Here is a 16,553-nt window from a genome sequence, read left to right on the forward strand (position 1 = left end):
TGGCTGAACCGTGCTCCTCAGATTGACCCAGGATCCTCCCAATAGCCCTGCCTCTTGTGTGTGGTGTGTGTGTGTGTGTGTGTGTGTGTGTGTGTGTGTGTGTGTGTTGCTGCTATTATGACCTTCCATCTTGGAGGTGAAGAACCTGAGAAAGTTCGGAAGCCTTGTTCGTGAGCACACGTCTCAGGCTAGGTAGATGGCTCAGGGAGTAAGACTGAGTGCTGCACAAACATGGCGACCTGAATTTGGATCCACACCACCCACAACAGAAGTCTGGAATGGCTGAATGTCTTTGAGCCCAGTGCTGAGGAATTGGGACTGCGGGAAGTTCCATGAGGTGTGGCGGCCAGTGGACTAGCTGAAAAGAGTTCAGTGAAAGAGCTGTCTCAAGGCAGAGAGCCCTAGTTGGGGACCCTCCACGACCTCCCCCAAGCTCCATACACACGTGCACGGGTGTTTGCACCTGCACCCACATGTGCACATGCAGACAAACACACACACACACACACACACACACACACACACACACACACACGCATACATAGATCCATGCAGGCCCATACACACAAATAAAAGCTTTTTAAAAAAAAGAAACATACTCTTCTAGAAGACTGTGGTGAGAGAACAGCAGGCAGAGATGGAAGCCATCTTGCCAATGAGGCTGATAGCCAAATAAAGTGACCGTGGCAATCACCCAACAGCGACTGAGGATCGTAACCCGAGCCTCTGCACCCATTTCAGAGACAGGGAGACTGAGACTGGAACAGTTGGATAGTGTGCCTAAAGACACGCACACATAGGAAGAAGAAGAGGGCAGGGACTCGAGTGGGCTGACTCCCTAGTGCTGTCCAACCCTGCTCGAGAACAGACCTCCCAGGACTCAGGAAGTAAAGGTGATGAGGTGTTCAGCATCACACCTAGGGTGTTTCTTTCTTACAGGTTTCCTGCTCACTCACCAGTCTGTCCTATAGGGATGTGGTAGAAAGAGCTTAGGTTTGGAGCTGTGGCATTTGGTACAAGCGTTAGGCTATTGGCTCCCTCTATAAGGCTCAGGTCTTCATCTGCAGAAGGGCTTTGACGACCCTGCCTGGCTGAGTTGTCACGGGCCTAGGACAGTGTTCTCAGTGTCACTGTTGGCAGCTATTAGTCCTCTGAAGGGCGCGCAGGGCTTGCTCCACAGCAACGGTTGACCAGAGTGAACTGCTGAAGGGGCAGAGCTGTGTTTTGTCTCTGTCCAGTCCTGGGCCATGGGTCAGCACACCACAGGTCCCTGCCTACCCTTATAAACGAAGCTCTGTTGGAGCACAGTCACCACCATGTACTGCTTTGCCTCTGGATGTTTCCATGTTTCAGAGTTGAGAAGTTTGAACGCTTTACATATTTACTGTTTGGTCCTCTGCTGAAGATGTCTGTGAGGCCCTACCTTAGAAATAGTACAGTGCTTACAAATGGCAGGTGTTTTGAGTTGTATTTCCTTATGTGCACATGTGTGTTTATTGGTGTGGGGGGGGTGAATGTGTGTGTGTGTGTGTGTGTGTGTGTGTGTGTATGTGTGTGTGTGTGTGTGTGCGCATGTAGAGACACCTTCAGCTATGGTTTTTTTTTCTGCACAGTCTGCTGTAATATTCAGTTCTTTAGGCCAAACATTCTCATTTTCGTGAGATTCGGCTAAGCCTACTTGCGAAAGTCCACCATGATGTGGCCGTGGACTGTTGACTTTCCTGCACAGGTGACTGAACTCTCACCTGAGTTATTTGCCCACTGTTCTGTCCTTAATTGCGTATGACCTCAGGGTTCTCAGGGGGAGACTAGACTATACAGCCTGGGGAACTGTGACACAAAGAGGTCTATCTGTGCAGTGATGGCACCATCATCCCTGCTGGGTGCCGAAGTAACCTAATAAACGCATTGGCTCCCCAGGGGGAGGAGCATTGGTTTAACTGAATTCTGGGTTGTCGCTGAGGTCTTACGAAGAGGGAATGCGCTATTTAAGTCTCCCCAGAGGAGGTGTTCTAATGGTGCTACCCATGAAGTAGGGTCTCTCACTGAACCCAGATTCCCAGATTCCCAGATTCAGCTAGGCTGGCAGTGCAGCAAACCCCAAGGATCTACCTGTCTCTACCCTTCCAGCTCTGGTATTTAAGGCAACATCACTGGACCCAGTGCTTTTACAGCGGTCCAGAGATCCAACTCAAGCCCTCCCTCACGCATGCACAGCAGAACTGTCACTAGCTGAACTGTCTACCCCAGTCAATGTACGTTGTCCCTTGGACTTTCACCCCCCACCTCTTCATCCTGGATCAGCCACTGATTTCCTTACATCTGCAGATAAACAAATCCTTCCCCCTCTGGGCCCCTTTCCAGGAGTTTTCAGTTCACATAGCACACGTAAGCAACTGGCAATTTCATCTGAGATTTCCATTTCTGAGTGCCACCCCCAGAATTGTTGACTGGATAGAGACAATGCAAGGGCTGTGCCTTTGTCTGCTTAGGTCACCAGCCCATCCTTACCGTGGGATTGGCTGTGTGGAGTCTCATCGGTGCTAGGAAAATAGCTGCTGGCTGAAGGGAAATTTTCATTTCCATTATAAAACGTTTATCCGGCAGATCTGTGGTTCTGAAACTCAGTTTTAACTGAGAAAAAGGGTAAGATTAGGAAGGAAGAGAGGAAGGATCGTAGGCAAAGTGGGGTCCCATATGTGAGTGACTGGGATGCTCCTAGCCCCTGGAGAGTGTGACGTATCCTCCCCTGGAGCATCCCTGGTGAACCCACAAACCACTAAGACGCCAGGGGACAGCAGGGAGTGACGAGCACGAGGGCAGGAAGAAGAGTCTGTGTCTTGCCTAAAGGGCTGGGCTGCCATCCCAGCTTACCTACCGTGCCACTTCAGAGTGGGACCTGGGCTTCCCCCAGCAGTTGCCATTTACAAGGAAGCCAGAATGGCCTCCGTGAACCTTCCACTCTGTAAACATTGCCAGTGGATTTGATTTTAAAGCATTCTTCCAGCCAAGTAAAAATACATCCGTGCTGGGTCGCTCATCCGTGGCCTTCACTAAAAAACTAAAAGCCAGCCTCGCCCTGAACACCCACGATTTAATTTACTTCAGGGTCATTTGAGTGTCAGTCCCTAAGTGCCCACCGTGCTTTGATGCTTTACAGGCACTAACTTCATCCCACCCTCATCCTGACCTGTTTTATAGAGGGTGGAATGGAGAGCAGGTTATGGAGTCCCAAGGCTGGAGTTTGGGGCTAGAAGATTTACTTGCCTCTCCTTGCAGGTTATAGGATGAGCGAAGATAGCCCCTACTGCTTGATAATAAAACTCGGGTTTTGCTTTGTTTTTTGTTTGTTTGTTTGTTTGTTTTGTTTTGTTTTGTTTTTGCTTTTGCTTTTGTTTTCCTCCTGAGCACAGCAGACAGCCCGGCCCACCTTCTTTGCTCGAAAGTTCGAAGCCATAGTGAACCAGGAAATCATTGGGCAGCTGGACTCTTACCTGTACGGGAACTACCCCGCGGGCACGCCGGGCCTCCGCTCCTACTGGGAGAACATCTACGATGAGCCAGACGGCATCCACAGCCTCAGCGATGTGGCGCTCACGCTGTACCATTCCTTCATCCGCCTGGGCCTGCGAAGGGCTGAGTCCTCCCTCCACACAGACGGAGAGAACAGCTGCAGGTGAGCCTGGTGCCGCTTGGGTCCCTGGCAGAGCAAGGTGCTGGCTAACGCCGCCATGCTTCTCCTCTTCCTGGCCCGGTCCCAATCCCCGCATGAGCCCCTCCAGTCCGTGCTAGGCCTCTGCTTCTTCTCCCTGCCTCGTCCTCCGAACACAAGTGTCAGACTGACCCTAATCACACTGCCCCATTTGAGTCATCCTTTATGCTGCTTGCATCCCCCTCCGTCTCTTCTCCCCTTCCTTCCTTCCTTCCTTCCTTTCTTCCTTCCTTCCTTCCTTCCTTCTTCCCTTCCTTCTTCCCTTCCTTCTTCCCTGTTATCCCAATTGGCCTGTCTTCCTTGCCTTTTCTTATCTTTTCTTTTCTTTTTTGCAAACAGTATCTCCCTGTGTCACCCCCCGCCCTTAAGCTCACTGTGACCCTCCAGCTCCAGCCCCCACACACTGAGATCATAGGTGCGCACCATTATATCTGACCTTCCTTGTGACGGTATTTCACATGCCAAGTGTTCAGCGGCTTCCCCACGACCCTGGTGCCCCGGTGGCCCTGACTAAGCTATCACAATGGTTAGCAGTGAGTGTTCTGGTTCAGAGGGAAGCCACGTCATTACCTGTCTCATTGCTGTCCCGTTGTGTCTCTTTGTTTACGGTCCCTGTTACTGCTTAGTTTACCTTTCCCAGTCATTAAGGCTGTCGAGTTCCCACCCTGTCAGAAGCTTGTGTGTGCTGGGATGGATGCATGTGTACATATTCCTGTAACTGCGGAGACCAGAGACCAATGTGCCTCGATCAGTCCTTGCCTCATTTTCTTTTTCACATTTTCAGAATCGTGTGTGTATCCACATGTGTCTTTGTGTGGGTTATGGGGATATGTGTATGTGAATGTGGATGGCCGATATGCGTGTGTATGTGAGTGTGTGTGTGCATGTGTGTGTGTGCATGTGTGTGCGTGTGTATGTGAGTGTGTGTGTGTATGTGTCTGTGTGTGCATTGTGTGTGGGTGTGTGTGCATGTGTATGTGTCTGTGTGTGCATTGTGTGTGCATGTGTATGTGAGTGTGTGCACGTGTGTGTGTGTGCATGTGTGTATGTGAGTGTGTGCACGTGTGTGAGTGTGTGTGCATGTGTGTATGTGAGTGTGTGTGCGTGTGTGTATGTGAGTGTGTGCACGTGTATGTGAGTGTGGGTGCGTGTGTATGTGTATGTGAGTGTGTATGTGTGCGTGTGTCTGTGTATGCATGTGTGTCTATGTGTGTGTGAGTGTGTGTGCGCGTGTGTGAGTGTGTGTGTGTTTAGATAGGGTCTCTCACTGAACCTGGTACTCACTGATTCAGCAAGACTGCCCAGCAAACCCCAGGGATCCTCCTGACTCTACTTCCCCAGTGCTGCCAATGCAGGCGCACACCACAGTTCCTGGGTTTTGTGTGGGTGCTGCGGTTCTGAACTTGAGTCTTCTCACTTACGTGGCAAGCACGTTTACCAACCGAGTCATCTCCCAGAGTCTCTCTGGGATCAGGGAGCTCCTGACACCCCCACCCCAAGCCAAAGGAACGTCACCTCCAGCAGGCCCGTCACCTGTGACTGTGCCACCTAGCAGCAATGTCAGCGAGTGTCTTTCCCCCTTGCCAGTCTGTGGGAACCACTGTCTGCCCAGAATGCGGTGCAGTGCCCCACACTGGGGAGGCACTGTCCCTCTCAGCTTACTCATGAGCTCCCTAGAACCTGCAAGATAAACGATCTTAGAGGAAATTCCAAAAGACACTCCCAATTTATTTAGGGTTGTTGAAACTTTCTCCTGGTACTTGCTTCGGAATGAAGCGAGCCATCTAGTTGCCTCAGGCCCAGGGTCCTTTGGCTTTTCTCCTTCATTTTTTATTGTGATGAAGCTATTGTGCCTTGCCGTGGGCAAAGCCATGTATTTATGAATCGGAGGCTGGGAATAAATCAGGACAAAGGACCCTTATCCCAAAAAGGCAAAGGAGAATGAATTGCTACCCGTGGGGCATCTGGGGAAATAGCAAGTGCCTTTCATCTGATCTGGGCATTTCATGCACACTGTGCGTTTCCAGGCTGTGGTACAACCTTTCATAGAACAGTGCTTATTGATTCACTTTCTCATTATAACATAATGCATGTGCTCTGCAGAAATGTTTGATATAGCAGATGCAAACATAAAAGGATGAGGAAATAGAGGCCACTTCCGATCCACCACGCAGGGATTGGGGCACCATTATGTTGCTATAAAACCTCAACTCAGATGCCAGCAAATAATATAGCATTTGTGAGTCAGCACGAGCCCCATAGGGGGCGCTGTGCACACCAGTCTAGACCTTCTGAGCTCTATGCTCAGGGACATCAGTGTCATCCCTGCAGGGGCCATCGGTCGCACCACAGTGTACCTGCAAGTCAGAATGAGGCCTGTAGGAGGCGCTGTGCACACCAGCCTAGATTACTTGCTTCAGCTCTAGCCCAAACTGGTCAAAATGTCAACTTGGAATTGACTATCAAATCACCTGTTTTTTGTTTTTTGTTTTTTTCAAGGCAGTTAGAAACCCAGAACTGTATATTGCTTTATTTTTTTTTCCAAAGTTCCTCTTATTTAAATAAGGCGTGGGAGAAACATACCTGGGGCCAAGCAAATGTTCCCACTGCATTCTGTAAATTATTGTACTGCCTCTTGGTGCTTTCCTTTTTCTTAGTGCAGTTGTTGTTGTCATCACTTAGGGGTGGAGTAATGTGACCTTAAGGTGCAGACAGGACTTTGTGTTCCATATTGGGCAACATGGTCCTCAGATGTACTTAAGAGGCACAAAGCTAGAGGGGATGCTAGGTTCTCACTCAGTCAGCAATTATTGTCTGAATACCTACCGTGTACCAGGCTGTTTGTCAGGCATTGGACATTCATCTCTCACCCAGACAGACCTGACCCCAAGGTCCTTGCCTTCACACTCTAGTGTGAAGACACACAGTTTGCACATGTGCACACACACACTCACACACATACAAAGAGATACAGCTAAAACTATCAATAAGAACAGATGCTCTACTGGGTTGTAAGACAGTTCTCAATAAGCATAAAAGCAAGGCGTAGCTCACCATACACTCACCAGAGAAGAACAGCGTCCCCAGCAGAGAGGATGTGTCCTGTACAAAGACCCCGAGGCACAGCTGAGCTCGGCGTATCCCAGGATGCCGAAGTAAGGTGCCTGTGGCCAGAAAGTGGTGTTTGGGCAGAGAGGAACAAAACAGAGAGAGACAGACAGACAGACAGACAGACAGACAGACAGACAGAGACAGAGAGACAGAGAAAGAGACAGAGAGACACAGAAAGACAGAGAAAGAGACTGAGAGAAAGACAGGGAGAAAGACAGAGAGACAGATAGAGACACAGAGAGACAGAGACAGAGAGGAACAGAGAGAAACAGACAGCGCTTTGCAATCCAGGTAACAGGCTTGAGTGTATCTGCAAGTATTAAGCACAGTGTTTGTGGCTCATAAGGAGGCAAAGCCATTGTGACAGTGAAGTGATCCTGCAGGCCCCCATGGGAGCATATGATGGAGCCTCTGGCAGTGTTCAGGAGAGCAGGGGGCGGAGTCAGACAACAGACTACTCCAGTTGTTGGAGATGGCTCTGGGGGAAGGCCTTGTCTCACAGCATGAAGACTGAGTTCGGATCTCCAGCCTGCCCTGGAGCACCTGCCTATAATCCCAGCCATGGTGAGAGGGAGGAGGGAACCGATGGATCCCAGACCTTCACCGGCCAGCTAGCCTAGCCTAAGCGACAAAGTTCCAGGCCCAAAAGAGACCTCATCTCAAATGAAAGGCAGAAAGTGCCCGACGACTGAGGCCCAAGGCTGTCCACTGGCCCCAACAGGCACACTGTGCACACACTCATCACACCCCCACATGTACACACCCAAAAATACACACCAAGAGACATACACACGCACACACCCAGAAGAAAGTAAGGAAAGACAAACAGTAAGGCAACAGATTACTCCAGTAATCAACCTTCACTCGTGTTCTTGACATTCGGTGGCACCCAGGATAATAAACCACTCCCTCGGGACGTACTGTCACCTTTAACTTGCAGGCACCAAGCTCTCCTGTCTATAACCACACCCACCTCACAAAGCATACACTAACAGCGTGCTGCCTGTGGACCTCTGGGATAGTCCCTCATAACAGACCAGGCTTGGGAATTCATAATCATTTCCTTCGTGCTCACACGTGAGTCAGCTGGACCATCTTCCTGCTAGTCTGGCCCTGCCTCTGCTCTGAGTGTGTAGCCAGCCGCAGGTCAGAAGGGCGGTTCTACGGTTCTTAGCTGGCAGCTGTCGCCTAAACCACAGTGGCATGGCCTCGGACAACTTCGGTGTCTCTCTTCTGTTACCAATGGCTCATCTTCCCACAGGCTAGCCAAAGCATGCTCTCGTGGTAACCCAAGGAAGGCAGGAAGGCAGGTGCAAGGGTGGCGAGGCCTGGATCAGAACAGCCATGGCACTGCTTCACTTGCTATTGGCCAAAGATGACCAGGAGGTGGGAAGTAGAGGACTCCACTCACCAGTGCGAAGAAAGCCGCAGTGTGCTCCAGATGGTGGAGACATGGGGCTCTGGGGATGTCTGTCCAGGTGGACACAGACTCTTCCGCGCCTATATCAAGGGGTCCATGCACCACAAGGGACTGATTTCATTTAAACTAACTAAAATTAAGCCAAGAATGATGGCAAACACCTGTAATCGCAGGATGTGAAGACAAGAAAATCAGGAATTCAAGGTCATGGTCCACTATGCATTAAATTAGATGCCCACCTGGGATGCATGAGACCCTGTCAGAAAAGAAAATCATAAGACTGCGAAGGTGGTTTAGCGGGTAGAATGCTTGTTACTCAGGCATGAAGACCTGAGTCCAGATCCCAAACACCCACGTACAAAGCCAAGTATAGCAAGTGTAGTCCCAGTACTGAGAGGCAGACTGGAGCATCCATGGGGCTTACTGGCCAGATAGTCTAGTTAATTGGTGAGTTCTGGGTTCAGTAAGAGAGAGACCTGGTCTCAAAAGTAAGTTGGGGAGTTATAGAGAAAGACAGCTTACATCACCTTTGGCCTACACACACACACACACACACACACACACACACACACGCATTCACTCATGCACATACATACATGTACCACACATACACAAATTAAATTAAATTTAAGAATAATGAATGAACTGACAATGAAAACTGTGCCCACATCTCAAGTGCTCCCCAGTTGCTGGTGGCTACCATATTGGGCAGCACAGATATGCAACCCCTCTGTCACCTGAGGAAACACTGCCAGACGGCCAAGCAACTGCAACAGCACAGTGTCCTAGGCTCTCTGCCCACAATGATCACATCAAAACAGTGCCAGCAGGAGCCGTGGAGACCCAGAAATCTGAAGGTGGTGCAGGCTCTTTCTGCAGAGCCCCAGAGGCATCCCAGTAACAAGGCAGTGATTTCGGGAGATGCTCCAACGCGGGGAGCAGGCTTCCCCCACCACTCTAATTGAACATAAAGACTTAAAACTCCAGATCGGAAGCAGAGGGAAGCCTGCATTTAGCAGAGAGGGGACAGTGATTTGTGGAGTGCTGTTATTAGGGAGCCACAGCAGACTCCCAGCGCTATGCAATTTACACACTGCAGAAGCAGCAGCTTTTTATTTTGCAAGTGGAGAGTCGCTGGTCTCCACGGCTCCCTCTTCCCTTCTGCTTTTAGCTCCCCACTTCGTCTTCACTGCTGCACTTTCCAGCCCTATCTAGCCAGCAAACTTGTGCAGACCAAAGGCATGCCATTTAAGACCAGCTTCTTATGGGAGACTGGGTGTTTGCAAGTGTGTGTTGGCAGTAGTTTTTAGAAAAAGAAAAACAGTTTGGGTTCATCAGAGCCCACTTAAGGAAGAGAAGAACAAGAAGATAAATCAGCGTTCCTGACAATCTTGGGTACCAGATATAGTTTTAGAGGTGTGGGGTGTGTGTGTGTGGGTGTGTGTGGGTGTGTATGAATATGAATTCTAAAATAATGACAGATACGTTACAATCTATTATTATTAATTCCTCAATAGATCACTGGTTATCTAAAATACTATGTGCACATGACACACTATCATCTGCACAGACACACACAATCTTATTTTCAGAGACATGTGAGAGTGCACAGGAAGTCCAGTGGAGCAAAGGCATAGCACATATGTTATAATTCCAGCTACGTAGCATTCACGGGGATGTGGGGTGGTGGCTCTGTCAGTAAAGTGCTCGCCACATGAGTGTGAGCATGAGTTCAGTTCCCCAGAGTCCACATTTCAAAAACCAGGTATGGTGGCAGGGGCTTCGTTGTCTTAGCACTGGTGAGGTAGAGAGAGGCAGACCCCTGGGGCTCACTGACCACTTGACAAACTGCAGGTCAATGATAGAACCTGCCTCTAAAAGCAAGGTAGGGGCTGGAGAGATGGCTCACAGGTTAAGAGCCCTATCTGCTCTTCTAGAGGTCCTGAGTTCAATTCCCAGCAATCACATGGTGGCTCACAACCATCTATAGATGAGATCTGGCTCCCTCTTCTGGCTTGTAAGTGAACATGCAGGCAGGATACTGTATGCATAATAAATAAATCTTTAAAAAATAAATAAATAAAATAAAGCAAGATGGAAGGCACCTAAGGAATGGCATCTGTGGGTCAGAGTTAGCCTCTTCATGTATGCACATACGCCTTCCATACACACAGTAGTAGCCAGCCCACTAGGTAACACGTATACAGATACATTCATAGGAAATGAGGCTGCAGGAAAAGACACCAGCAGAAGCATCCAGGCAGCATTTCACTGTGTGGTACCCGGCACCAGAGGACTCAATAGGCATCTGTGAATTGCTATTACTTATGGGAAGGAGCACTAAAAGCAGTGGTTTCTTTTCTTCGTTGTACTTTCCTACAGTCAGCATGTTTTACGTCTATCACTCTGGTTTAAAAATGATTTGCAGCCGCTTAGACCATAGGTCCATATATTGCAGCTTTCAGGCTGATGCAGACTGTGGTGAGTGTTGTTGGTTAGACGGGGGCTAGTCTAGGAGCTAGACCACCGTGGAGCGTGGGAGGCTCATGGAAACACCAAACACCTCATCTCCTGATCCCGTGGTTTCAGGTACTATCCAATGGGCCACCCAGCCTCTGTCCATCTCTACTTCCTTGCTGACCGCTTCCAGGGCTTTCTGATCAAGCACCATGTGACCAACCTTGCCGTGAGCAAACTGGAGACGCTGGAGACGTGGATGATGCCAAAGAAAGTCTTCAAGATCGCAAGTCCCCCCAGTGACTTTGGGAGGCTTCAGTTTTCTGAGGTAAGAGGCCAAACAGTGTCAGTCTTAATTGTCTCTTGCCAAGCTCTATGCTTCACCTTAGAGCTGCTGGAAATGGAGGAAGAGGGTGTTTGGAGAGCCCTTAAGATGAGTTTATTCTATTCCTGGGGACAATTCCCCTGCCCCACTTACTGGGACCAGTGTCATAAACAAAGCAAACAGAGAGATATAGTAGTGTGTCAACATCTTTGGGCAGCATCAGCTTAGGAATATGGTCTATTGTTTTAGGGGGAAATCTCTTCTCTTAATTTTGCATCCTGTCCATTGATTTCTTCTAAGTCTGTTTTAGTAACGAGCCAGTAACAAGACAGCTTCCTCATGAAATCATGTCACTAGTGCCATTGTATGGATTGGGTAAGTGAGGCATGTGGACATCCAGTTATTTTTTCAATAACTGCTAAAACATGGGGGTGGGGAATCAAGAAATTGCCCCACATCTCACTGGCCTCAAATTCCATGCTTCGTGGAAGCATGCCGCTCTTTCCCCCTTGTTCCTAACCCAGGGGTAGCTCCTAGACTTAGGAGTAGGTGGATGCGTGGCCGTGTAAACACATGAATAGATAGATCAGTGGGTAGAACTGATTGGTAATTAGAAGACCTGTCAAACAAATGGGTGGAGGACAGAGGCGCGGATGATAGGTAGGTGTGTGAATGGACAGATGGGGCTGATGGATGACAGATGGACAGACAGATGAAGGGCGGAAATGTAGGCAGTGAGGTAGGTGATGGTGGATGATGAGTGGATGGATGGATGGATGGATGGATGGATGGATGGATGGACATGCAGATGCATAGATGGACAGATTGATTACAAATGGACAGACATGTAAATGGATGCACATGTAGGCAACAAGGTCGATGATGGATGGATATACAGAGGTGTGGTAGGAGGATGGATGGGTGGATGAGTGGACGGAAGTGTCCAGAGATGGATGAGCGGGAGAGCGTGAACTTGTATGGATCCAAAGAATGTTGCTCCCTTCTACTCACAATAACATCAGCTTTTAGAAATATTTTCAGTTTGGGAGAGAGCTTCCTGACACATCCTTGCCACATCTTCCCTGCTTGCAAGCCCCGAAGGCCCTATATGATCTGGTTACTGTTTGCCTGCCAGCCTTGCCCAGTACTGTGCTCTCTTGCTCACATTTTCTGCATCTTTGTCAAACAAGATGTCCTTACTCTTGACTTTGGTTTGTCAAGTCCCTTTACCTGTAGTGCTTTCTCACAAGTTGTTCTATATTTTGCAATCCTCTGTCTTTAAAACATTCTTATCTAAATCCAAGGTGGTACCTTTAGAGACACCTCCCCTGACTACACCCTTTGTATCACAACAGCAACACGATATACCTGCTACCTCCTTAGTTGTCTCTTTTAGAATTTACCTTATGATGTTATTTGCTGATATGAACATGTCTTGATTGTGCACCAGAGAAAGCTGGACCTCTGTCTGTCACTCACTGAGGCATCCTCTACACGTGTCATTAGTAAAACGGTTGTGTCATCAGTGGGTACTGAATACCTTTGAGTGAATGTGACTGCTCCTGGAGCTAGAAAATGCTGGAAGGAAGGTCTGGGGCATCATGATGCATGCAAATGAGTCTGTGTGCCAGGTTAAGGATGAAGGGTGGCCTTTGCTATGCAGGAACTTGAGGGTCCGGGAGTATGAGGGGAGAAATCGTGCCTGATTATATTTCCTTGCTAGTCCTTCTCCACTCACTGTAGGCCTGTTTTTGTTCTGCCCCCCCCCAGCTGAATAGATCCCCATGTCAAACAAGCAGCATGGGTGAGCTTCTCGTAAACTCATGTTTAAAAAAAAAAAAAGGTTCCATGGAGATTGACTGGCTCTGAGCTGCTATGGCAGCCAGCTCCATAAATTACTGGAATCAGCAAGGCAATTAGATGTTGCTCCAGTTGGATTCTGTTCTGGGGGCCCAAGCAGCCTATTGAAGACATTAATGTCCCATTAAAGAGATGAATGCCTGGTTTCTGGGCTTTCCCTGTTTATCAGCCTGCTGGTGGGTCACTGGGTACCTCTGGCAGTGACAAGAGATGTTGACCACAGCATGGCTAGTAATGTGTTTCCACTTCTGGGTCCTGCAATCCTTGTGAGAGGACAACCAAGATCTCCATCAGCTCTGCAGGTAGGGGAGGCAGGAGCCCTGACATTGTGCATAGAATGGTTATAGCTGTTCTTAGTTCATGTCAACAAGGGTGCAGAATTAAACAAGAAGGAGGGAAGACCTACAGGGCCGCTTATAAACTATTAAGAGTACCCTTGATAGTAGCATGGTCTCAGAATCTTATATAGTGACAAATGGTCAACTTAGATAAATTTCTCTAGCATGGCTGCCCATGCCGTTGATTGGGAAAGGGGGTGTTTACTAAAGATCTACAGTATGTTAGACTCATGAGAGCCTGCAATGAACCAGACAAGGTGTCTGCTGTGATGGTACTGAATAGGAGGCAGACAAGCAACGCGTGAAGAAAATAAAACAAAACGGTTTCATCTAATGGCAAGTATTGCAGAACAAAAAGGAAATTCATTTATGCGGTTGCTCAGGCTCCGGAGGCTGGTGGGGGCAATCTCTGATAGGATGGCTTCTTCTGCAAAGCTTTTTAAAAAAGAGCCCAGGTTCAAGATGGAACTTGTAAAAGGACCATATCATCCATGGGAAGATCTAGAACATTCTGAGTGGAGAACCCTGAGATCGGCTGCACAGGGACTTGGCATGCTAGAGAAGAAGCAAAGCCAGTGCAGCTGGGCATGGTGCATGAGAAAGGTGAGGAAGGCCAGTGTGAAGGGCATGGTGCATGAGAAAGGTGAGAAAGGCCAGTGTGAAGGGCATGGTGGATGAGAAAGGTGAGGAAGGCCAGTGTGAAGGGCATGGTGCATGAGAAAGGTGAGGAAGGCCAGTGTGAAGGGCATGGTGCATGAGAAAGGTGAGGAAGGCCAGTGTGAAGGGCATGGTGCATGAGAAAGGTGAGGAAGGCCAGTGTGAAGGGCATGGTGCATGAGAAAGGTGAGGAAGGCCAGTGTGAAGGGCATGGTGCATGAGAAAGGTGAGGAAGGCCAGTGTGAAGGGCATGGTGCATGAGAAAGGTGAGGAAGGCCAGTGTGAAGGGCATGGTGCATGAGAAAGGTGAGGAAGGCCAGTGTGAAGGGCATGGTGCATGAGAAAGGTGAGGAAGGCCAGTGTGAAGGGCATGGTGCATGAGAAAGGTGAGGAAGGCCAGTGTGAAGGGCATGGTGCATGAGAAAGGTGAGGAAGGCCAGTGTGAAGGGCATGGTGCATGAGAAAGGTGAGAAAGGCCAGTGTGAAGGGCATGGTGGATGAGAAAGGTGAGAAAGGCCAGTGTGAAGGGCATGGTGCATGAGAAAGGTGAGGAAGGCCAGTGTGAAGGGCATGGTGCATGAGAAAGGTGAGGAAGGCCAGTGTGAAGGGCATGGTGCATGAGAAATGTGAGGAAGGCCAGTGTGAAGGGCATGGTGCATGAGAAAGGTGAGGAAGGCCAGTGTGAAGGGCATGGTGCATGAGAAAGGTGAGAAAGGCCAGTGTGAAGGGCATGGTGGATGAGAAAGGTGAGAAAGGCCAGTGTGAAGGGCATGGTGCATGAGAAAGGTGAGGAAGGCCAGTGTGAAGGGCATGGTGCATGAGAAAGGTGAGGAAGGCCAGTGTGAAGGGCATGGTGCATGAGAAAGGTGAGGAAGGCCAGTGTGAAGGGCATGGTGCATGAGAAAGGTGAGGAAGGCCAGTGTGAAGGGCATGGTGCATGAGAAAGGTGAGGAAGGCCAGTGTGAAGGGCATGGTGCATGAGAAAGGTGAGGAAGGCCAGTGTGAAGGGCATGGTGCATGAGAAAGGTGAGAAAGGCCAGTGTGAAGGGCATGGTGCATGAGAAAGGTGAGGAAGGCCAGTGTGAAGGGCATGGTGCATGAGAAAGGTGAGGAAGGCCAGTGTGAAGGGCATGGTGCATGAGAAAGGTGAGGAAGGCCAGTGTGAAGGGCATGGTGCATGAGAAAGGTGAGGAAGGCCAGTGTGAAGGGCATGGTGCATGAGAAAGGTGAGGAAGGCCAGTGTGAAGGGCATGGTGCATGAGAAATGTGAGGAAGGCCAGTGTGAAGGGCATGGTGCATGAGAAAGGTGAGGAAGGCCAGTGTGAAGGGCATGGTGGATGAGATGGACAAAGGTGGAGATCGTGCTAAAGACAACGGGGTTAGGAGCTGAGGAGCAGTATGGTCGACTTGAACTGGAATATCTGTGGAGTCTTCTGCAGTAGCCCATTTTGCAATGAATGGTTGTAGACTTTCACCCTGGGGCCAAGTGGAAGATAACAGACGTGACAGGTGTTACACAATCAGGACTGTATGTGAGCATGATCCCCTCTCCTCACACTTTTGACATTCCTTCCGCACCTTAGCTTAAGACCAGACACCATTTTTTTTGCAATCTGATTCATGCTCTCCTGCTCAAGTGACTCTGTTTGAGAACACAGATTTTAAGGTAACTGCCCATCTCCGTTCCTTTAGAGAATACAAGAGCAGTGTTCTAGAGAGTTCTCTGACCAGTGACAAATTCATTCTGTATGATCCCTTTTTTCGTGACCACTCTTCCTTTTTGTTAGCAATGATACAAGACCAGGTGTCCAGAGTGGGGGTGTATAGAGAAGCCAACTCAGCCCTAATCATTGAGTGTGTGTTCAAGCTCAAGGTAGGAAGTAGGTGAGCAGATGGACAGACAGATGCACAGACAGAATGACTGATGAATGATAGAGCCGTGCACAAATACTTAGACATGATGGATGGATGGATGGGTGGATGGATGGATGGATTTCTCAGCTGATGATACAAAGATACATCAGAGACTGTTTCATGGGACATAGATACTATGAAATAAATAATTGATAGGTACTGCGTATTGAATGGAAAGATGGATGGGGTGGATGGATGGATGGATGGATGGATGGATGGATGGATGGATGGACAGACAAGTAGACGATCCATTATTAATAGGCTTCTGGACTCCCACAGCAAGTCATTGACACTAATGGCGTTGTTAAATTTTCAATACTGGCCTAATAATTGTTTATTATTAGGCCTATGATTATTATTACCGCAGTATAACCTGCTAGCAGTCAATTAAGACCCAGACACCTGTTATATTTTAAAATAGCCTTAGTTAACCTGGGGCAGGGCAGATATTAACCCCTAAGCTACTTCCCATAATGGGGCAGGTATGGGATACCTGTCTCAATCCCAGGCCATCTGCTTCTAACAATTTCTAGCAAGCTACCTCCCATCTATAATCTCAAGTACTTGCTAATTATCATCAACTGGGCCAACTCTCCATCCACGCCGGCCCCTTGCTTCTCCATCTAACCCACAATGGTGCCACCTTCTTCTCCTCCAGTCTCTCTTCTTCTTCCCAAGATTTTCCGTCTCTCCAAGCCCGGGAACCTTAGCCACGCCCATCTCATTTGCCTTGCCCAGGTGTGATGGCTTTTTATTAAT

General features: G+C 48.9%; 1 protein-coding gene across 1 annotated transcript in view; it reads left to right on the forward strand.

Moving 5' to 3' along the window:
- Positions 1-16,553, forward strand: part of XYLT1 (xylosyltransferase 1) — a 294,773-nt gene that overhangs the window by 264,190 nt on the left and 14,030 nt on the right. Inside the window, exons 9-10 of the mRNA XM_084774200.1 lie at positions 3,414-3,676; positions 10,833-11,028. Coding sequence (XP_084630326.1) covers positions 3,414-3,676; positions 10,833-11,028 — 459 coding nt within the window. The remainder of the gene's footprint in view (positions 1-3,413; positions 3,677-10,832; positions 11,029-16,553) is intronic.

Source organism: Acomys minous (genome assembly GCF_964271855.1).
Source record: "Acomys minous genome assembly, chromosome: 2".
Lineage (NCBI taxonomy): Eukaryota > Metazoa > Chordata > Mammalia > Rodentia > Muridae > Acomys > Acomys minous.